This window comes from Frankliniella occidentalis, unplaced genomic scaffold (genome assembly GCF_000697945.3).
Source record: "Frankliniella occidentalis isolate FOCC.00 unplaced genomic scaffold, Focc_3.1 Scaffold349, whole genome shotgun sequence".
Classification (NCBI taxonomy): domain Eukaryota; kingdom Metazoa; phylum Arthropoda; class Insecta; order Thysanoptera; family Thripidae; genus Frankliniella; species Frankliniella occidentalis.
In genome coordinates this window covers 60,730-68,693 of record NW_026267472.1, presented here as the reverse complement: position 1 = coordinate 68,693, position 7,964 = coordinate 60,730, and the positions used below count along the sequence as shown (strand labels likewise).

Sequence of the window (7,964 nt, the reverse complement as noted above, 5' to 3'; positions counted from 1 at the left end):
CCCCCCCCCTCCTTCTTTAATGTGCGCCTAGTGACTTTCAGTCTCTCTCGCCTTGAACTCAAGTTCGACCTAGACGGATTCCCATCTCACTCACTTGTTTCACAGGCGCACCGCTTCTGTGCATCACGGTCCTGAAAGATAGAGTTCAGGGCAGCGGCGTAGAACAGGAGCAGAGGGCTGGACGCAGCGCAGGCTTCCGCACTCACGCCGTCCGCCAGAGACTGCATTCTCTCTGAAGCTAGGAGACAGCAAAATTGCATTTACATGGAGCGAGAAAAATCCTAAACTAGGAGAATCTCCCTCTTAAATGCACATGGATCCCCCTTTCGGTCTAGTAATGGAGCAAACTCATAACTTTCACGGAAAAAACTTTCCATTGGACTTGTGGTAAATCTATGGTTAACTTTTGAGACCAGCGAAAAACTTTAATCGTGTAAAAGCTTACCGACGCGTCCTACTAACAAAGTTCGATCTCCCGGCGCGCCGTTCAACACTGTCCGATCTCCGGGCGCGCCTTTCAACAAAGTTCGATCTCCTGGCGCGCCGTTCAACGCTGTCCGATCTCTTTTTCAGCTTTCATCTGCACCGTAGGCTTCAAGCCGTGATATCTTCGTTGATAGTTCACTTAAAAGGAAACTAATAAATTCTATGTGTTCCTCAAAGATTGCGCAACACATTGGACCAATAAGAAAATGCTATGATCTTGACGAACAGACGTACAAGGCGTTTAAACTTCCGCCTCGCTGCAAACCCCGAAAAGGAGATCGGACAGCGTTGAACGGCGCGCCAGGAGATCGAACTTTGTTGAACGGCGCGCCCGGAGATCGGACAATGTTGAACGGCGCGCCGGGAGATCGAACTTTGTTCGTAGGACGCGTCGTTACGCTTACAAGGGTGGTCGTTCTGAATTATGTTCGGCTGAGCGATTAGCGAAGCCTATTACTTCAGTGATCAAAAAGTTTCGCGTCTGTCCGCTCATCATGAAAAATCCTGAAAATTTACAAGGAAATCGTGCAAATTTACGAAAAATCGTGAACATTAACGAGGACTAACATCCATTGTAAATCAGAGTGTGATACTGACTGCACGTTTTCTGTGATACAGAAATATTGCACGATGGTGTGATGGTCATCGCAGAAAAAGAACAACATTAAATTTATTGCTTATTTTCGTGATGACCATCACTTTCTTGAGCGATACTTCAAGGTATCATAACTTTGTGCAATATGCGTCGCACCGTTTAGAGATAAATCTGGAATCATCGCATTATTTTGAAATGAGTACCACACAAATTTTGTCATAAAAATTCATTACTTCCCCAGGAGTGATAAATCATGGGAATCGCACAGGACATTTTATCACACGAAAATGTGTGAAAAGTATCTCACTTCGAATTACAGTGGATCTGCACGAAAACAACATTACACTAGTTAAGAAAAGTCAGAAATTCACGAAGAATTCTTGGTGAAAAAAAATGCCAAAACTCTTTGCAGAATCTTAACTCTTTTACGTTGACCAAAATGTATTTACATCAGAAACAATTACGATTGGTTTACAACTATTTCCAAGTCAAATAGCAAAATGCACTATTTGTTACTGCAAAGAAGTGTTCTGATTTCACAGTTGTTTCGTTTCGTGAAAATGTTGGGAAATCACAAAATATATTTAAAAAGTGTAGTTCGACTTGCTTCTGATTAGCTGTGACAGCTTATATGTTAGCTGCTAGAGCCCTGCAAAGAGCGAGCTACGCGAGCTAGACCCCTTCTTCGACAGGTGAGAGGGGAGTCGGGGTAGGCATTTAGCTCGCGTAGCTCGCTCTTTACGGGGCTCTTTTAGCTACCCAGGCACTAAGTTTCAAGCTGTCGCAGGTAAACATTTGCTGCGGTAGTCATGGATTCGATGAGAGATGCGTCATCATGACGTAATACATAGCTCAGATCACGCAGGGTAAGCTGTTACCCGGAAGCCAGTAGTTCTGGCAGGTAATATCAGTGTAATACAAAGTGTGATACTTTTCACACATTTTCGTGTGATGAAATGCCCTGTGTGATTCCCATGATTTATCACGCCTTAAAGAGTGACGAATTTTTATCACGAAATATGTATGCACTTATTGCAAAATAATGCGATGATCCCGGAATGACGCAAAACGGTGTGGTGCACATTGCAGAAAACTATGATTCCTTAGAAGTATCGCTCAAATAAGTGATAGTCATCACAAATTCAAGAAATGAATGTAATGTTGTATTTTTTCAGCGATAATCATCACAACATTGTGCAATATTTCTGTATCACGACAAACGTGGAATCAGTGTCTGATTAACAGTGATGCAACTCCAACAGCGAAAGTTAAGCTTCACGAGCTGAAAAATTCGCTACTGCCTGGACAGCAAACATTCAGCTACATCATTCGTGTGGCTAGCTTAAGACGTCTCGCATATGCTGTGCGGGCTTTTCGGAGCTGAAGGATGGGGCGCGATCAAAATTGGTGATTTAGACTTACTCTGATATCAATAATAACAAAATGCTTCACGATCAGCACCGCTGACTTCAAACCCACAAGCGACAACGCTACTCACAATGAAGGGCGCTTTGAGAATGTGCCCGCATTGTGGGTCAGCTGGCAGAACCACTGACACAACTCATTATCGTATCGTCATGCAAATGAAGAGTATCGCCCTTCCTGCTGTTAGCGGAAAGAGAGCGGGAAGCCAAAAATCCTGGCGAAAAATATCGATGGCCCCTGTTTACTGTAAATCAGAGTGTGATTTGGTCTGCACGTTTTCTGTGATACAGAAATATAGCACGATGTTGTGATGGTCATCGCAGAAAAAGTACACAATTAAATTCATTGCTTAAATTCGTGATGACCATCATTTCTTTGAGGGGCGTTCCAACTAAGACCGCGCACCCGGGAATTTCAAAAATTCGGATTTATGTCCAAAAAATATATTTTTTGCCTTTTGTTCTAACAACCTTAAAAAGCTTTGTCCCGGGGCTGTGGGTCGAAAACTCTGGATTTGGCAGAGGTTTGAAGAGCTGCATTTGGACTAATTTGGGACTTTTGCCTAAAATTGTTTTTTCCTTCGCAAAACCGTACTTTTGGTCCGATCACAGTTTGCGTGACACAGATTTCAAGTCAAGTAAGAGATCTACAAGATGGTTTTTCGCGGAGGTCGATAGGACCTTTTGTTCAGAAGCAATCGGGCCTCAAAGTCAATTTTTTTGATAGAAAAACAGCCAAAATGGACTTTTTCGATTACGATCGCAGTTTTTGTCCGAATTCAATTTACTCAACGCCGAATGGTAGATCTCGACAAGACCTATCACACAAAAAATCGAAAGATTTTTAGGACAAACAGCTCGACAGATATTGCATTTATAAAAAAATCGTAAGAAAAATTAAGCCGTTTTGGTTATTTTCGATGGTGGCCGTAATTTTCATAGGAATTTACTTTTCTATACACAGAAATGTGGAGGAAAGATAGATATATCTGGTGACCTCAGAACGGGGTTGATCGGTCAATCCGTTCAGGAAATATCGCACCGCAAAGTCAATATTTGCTGATTTTGGGTCGATCCAGATTGATCAAGACCAGGTCTCGATAAGAGGCGAGGGATTTTCACATGAACTCGTGCAGGGGGGTTTTCGAGTATGCAGAAGTCCATTTCCGGTGTCCGTTTGCACTACCAGGGTCATCCTGGGGTCGTCGTCGGGGACCTCGACAGATCGCTGATGACGCCCCTCACGAAAATTTGTGCATCCGGGTTTCCGAGTGTGCCGAGTCCATTCCCGGTGTCCGTTTACACCACCAAGGTCATCCTGGGGTCGTCGTCGGGGACGTCGGGAGGTCGCCGATGACGCCCCTCACCAAAATTTGTACATTCGGGTTTCCGAGTGTGCCGAGTCCATTTCGGTGTCCGTTTGTACCACCAGGGTCATCCTGGGGTCATCCTGGGGTCTCCAGTTCCAATGTTAGCATGAAGACTGCAGTGGCAGTATCAGAACCTAATTGTTATGGTAACTAAGTGTGTAGTCATGAAACAAAATAAATCTGTTGTTTAGTTGCTTGAAACTTTTGTCTCATTTGTAACCACCAATACCATCACTGCCCCCGTCAAAAATAGACTAACAACTGTCAACCCAGTGTGTGCCCAGTGATAGAGAGGAGCTTTGGAAAACATTTTTGAAAGACATTCGTTAAAAATAAGTATTCCTTTAATATGAGTAGCGAACGCACTACGTGAGATTTTTAAAATTGAAGAAGTCAAAATGAAAATTTTCTGTTTGACTCAAGATTTTAGCTAGAAATACACATTGCGCTCGCTTAGTATTGGTAAGGGCTTGTTCACCGTTAGTTTCCGAACATTTTGACACCCACCCCGTCCACATAGCTCAAGTACTTCCGGAGCTATGGCCAATACCGCAAGGGCCTGCATTTAGGCCCGCTCCAGTGGAATACCGTATTACGACTGCCTGCTCATGCAATCCATCCCGGGTGGAAAGGAGTACAGAAAAAAATCCATTCGAAACTGTACTTGCCTAACTATAGTTGCGAAACTATAGTTATTTTTGAATTTTAACTGCAATGCTGTTTATAATCACGACTACATGCTCAAATAACAGTAAGAAATATAAATAACACACACTTTTACTGCTCTCGCAACTACACTTGAGATTGCACCCCGGAATGTAATTGGTATATTGAGTTGTTGCTGTAGTTTTAAAGCAGATAAATTGGCAATCTGATTCGGTCATTCAATTGCACTTCTTGAATTCAGTCCGCGTTACATTCCATATGCAAAAAATGTAAGGTTAAAAAGAATTGTAATGACTGCTCTCGGCTGTACAGTACATTTGTGCGGTCAGTTTGCAAAACTACTGCTGTCTCTTTTATAGTAAACAGTCCTTCATAGTATGTTTTTCCCTGAACATTGCACTTGGTAAACAGACCGGGCAGTAGAGGCGACTCATCACTCTAGCAGGTAAAAGACATCCTGGAAAGCCCCGCTCCCCTAGTAGAATACTTCAGTCCACGGCGGACACCCACGGCAATCGGCAATCCGCCCAAACTGCGCTCGGCACGAATCAGTGTCGCGGGGCTCGCATGCACCACGCGGTTGACACGTACGCCGAGCGGTCTCTGCCCGCGATGCGGTAGAGAGGAGTGGTAGCGGGCCATTTAGGCGCACCCCGCCTGTACTCCGCGCTGAGGACGGCCTAGCCGGCGTAGTCCGCTACGGTTCCGCCGCGCAGAACAACAGTGAGCTCTGTGAGCGCGCCCCGTGCGGGCCGTGCGTGGGGTGGGCCTGGCGCAGCGCTGCTGCTCGTGTTATGGGCGACCCCCGCCCCCGCCCTACGCGCGTTGTCCGCCGCGCGGATTCCTAGCGGACTCTTTTCTGACTCATTCCGCCCTCTCCCTGCCGGCGGGTTCCGCGCCGTAATGCGGTAACATAACTCGCGGCAAATTCGCAGTGCGTGCTGCGGGCTGCCTTACTTTCGGGCAACTGTGGCAGACACGAGTGATGGTTCCCGGGCAGAGTGTGCTCGCCGATGTCAGCTGCAGCTGCGCTGTGCGTACCATCATGGCGTGGCCCGGCGTGGCGCCCCCACCCCCTCTCGCTGTGGCCAGCCTGTAGATACCCCATGCTCCAGTGCTCCCACACGTCGTGCCGCACCCTGCCGGCCACATGGCGAACCACGGCCGCACAGCCGCGCCCCATCCTACAGCGCTCTCCTGCAGCAGGTCACGTAATAGAACGTGACACGAAATGCCAAAGTACAAGCGTGGCGTGAGAAGATATTTAACAAAGGTATGACTTATTTTAATTAGCCTGACTGTGTGAGTTATGTGTGCCGTATTTGACATTCCCTCCCCCTTTTCTTTTTATCACAGGCTCCCAAGGGAAAGCGCTATTATGGTAAGAACAAGGTCATTAGGCGTGTGCAAGGCCGAGACATGGTGGCTCATGAGGAAGCCTCCCACGGGGAAGTCTCTGCTGCTGAGCACACAACACAATTGACTGAAGAGCAGGTCGGACAGTCAGGTTGGCCAACAGGTGTCCATGACCCTTTCTTTGGTTTTGAGAGGGAAGTCTCCCTTCCGGGGAGTAAATGCCGGCCCATCACTGTGTTATCTCTGTTTGATGGAATTTCTAGCGGCCATGTTGCTCTGAACCAACTTGGGATTCCAATCCTGCGTTACTTTACAAGCGAAATTTGCCCAAATGCCCTAAGGTGTATTATGCACTTTTAAATTATGGCGCAGGACTTTTCAATTGACCTGATAATTACTATCAATTACGCAGTGATGTACAAAATCCCAAATTACATGTTCCAGGGTCCAAAGCTTACGCCATCCTAATGTGATCCGCCTAGGAGATGTGAGGCACGTTACAGCAGAAGTCATTGACCGCCTTGGTAACATTGACCTCCTACTTGGATCTTCTCCCTGTAACGATCTTTCGAGGGTAACGTACTATGACTATTTCTTTTTGTTATTGATTCGGAATACCTAATATCAATGTCTGTGCTCATAGGTCAACCCAAAACGCGCTGGCCTGAATGGTGGTACAGGTGTCCTCTATTATGAATTTTACAGGATTCTGAAATATTTGCAAGTTAAATATGAAAATCAGAATCACACAATGCGCTGGCTTTTCGAAAATACATGCCACCTTGATTCGAGCACGCTTCACCAAATGACAAGGTATGCCAGTTATGAAAATTCCTCCTATGGCTATAACACCTTTCTTACCAATGTTTCAATCATTGTATACTGTCACAGTGACATGGGTGTCCCAACAAAGCGCTGTGCTTCTGCCTTCCTGCCAGTCACCAGACAGCGTTACTTTTGGGGAAACATTCCCGGCTTACACAGTGAAGTGGTTGTGAAACAACCGCGGTGGGAACTTCAAGACTTCATTGATCGTAACAAGACCGCTGTCACCTCACAGGCCCGTACTCTCACTTCAAACAGAAGTGGCAATTATGCAAAGTATGCTTCAGCTAGGGAATTTCTGAGCCCAACGGATTACGAGCGACTGCAAGGCAAGCACGTCACTGGTTGTTGTAAATTCGCCTTACCATCCACAGCTGACAAGTTGGCTTTTTCGTTAACAGGTTTGGAGCCCCATTACACAGATGCTAATTTAAGCATAACGGCAAGGATTTCACTTCTAGCGAAAGGTTGGTGTGTCCCGGTAATAGTGGATATATTATCAAACCTTGTCCCCATCTTTTCTGACAAGTAGGCAATTTTCTTCATTGAGTGACAGTTGTTTGCATTTGTGTACAAACTTTTTATTTTCACATGTGCACAACACTTGTTATTATAGTACCATAAAAAAATGGAAATATGTCATTTGGCTGACCCCACTTAGCTATAGCTTTATGTAGGTAATTTACACATGAATATTGTCAATCTTAAATTCATCTTAACTAATGTCCACGATATGGTGTCTACAAAATTACTTCTAGGGAGAGAGCAGATGGGAAAGGTTCCTATGACATAGTAGATTTCAAGTGGACATGAAGCATTATCAATGGTCTTCTTCAATTTTACATTAATCGCTTTTTCAGTACCATAGAATATTATTATTGGTCATTACATTAATCTTTCTTTCAGCACCAAAAAATATTATTGGCGTTGTATTTTTTTGGGTAGGTCTTTTGCTGTTCCAGTTATTAAATGGATTCTGTCTGAACTGCGATTCATTTTTAAGACAAGTGAACTGTAAATCATCCTTCAGTGATGTGTACTGCATTCATTTTACTGTAATAGTATTTTAAATGGCCCACGAGTAGTATGAATGCCCCATCCTCGCGGTCCGCCATTTTCTTCAGGGATGCTAACCCAAACCTAATTTTTTCAAAAGGGTATCTTTTAGGCGCCTAACCCAACCTAAATTTTTTGGAAAGGTTATCTTTTTGACGCCTAACCCAAACCTAACATTTACCCCCC

At 44.9% G+C, this 7,964-nt stretch overlaps 2 protein-coding genes across 2 annotated transcripts in view; one reads left to right on the top strand and one right to left on the bottom strand.

Annotated features, from left to right (window-relative positions):
- The window catches only part of LOC127751119 (glucose dehydrogenase [FAD, quinone]-like), an 11,592-nt gene extending 9,011 nt beyond the window's left edge, over positions 1-2,581 (bottom strand). Inside the window, exons 1-2 of the mRNA XM_052274193.1 lie at positions 2,504-2,581; positions 95-238 (exon numbers count right to left, since the gene is read on the bottom strand). Of these exons, the coding sequence (XP_052130153.1) occupies positions 95-227 (133 nt within the window). The 5' untranslated portion in view covers positions 228-238; positions 2,504-2,581. The remainder of the gene's footprint in view (positions 1-94; positions 239-2,503) is intronic.
- A 3,191-nt stretch (positions 2,582-5,772) lies between these two features.
- Positions 5,773-7,254, top strand: LOC127751117 (DNA (cytosine-5)-methyltransferase 3C-like). Its single transcript, XM_052274191.1, has 6 exons — positions 5,773-5,814; positions 5,898-6,238; positions 6,342-6,471; positions 6,541-6,710; positions 6,789-7,072; positions 7,124-7,254. Exons 1-6 carry the CDS (start codon positions 5,773-5,775, stop codon positions 7,252-7,254), a joined length of 1,098 nt encoding a protein of 365 aa, XP_052130151.1.
- Positions 7,255-7,964: the final 710 nt, after the last annotated feature.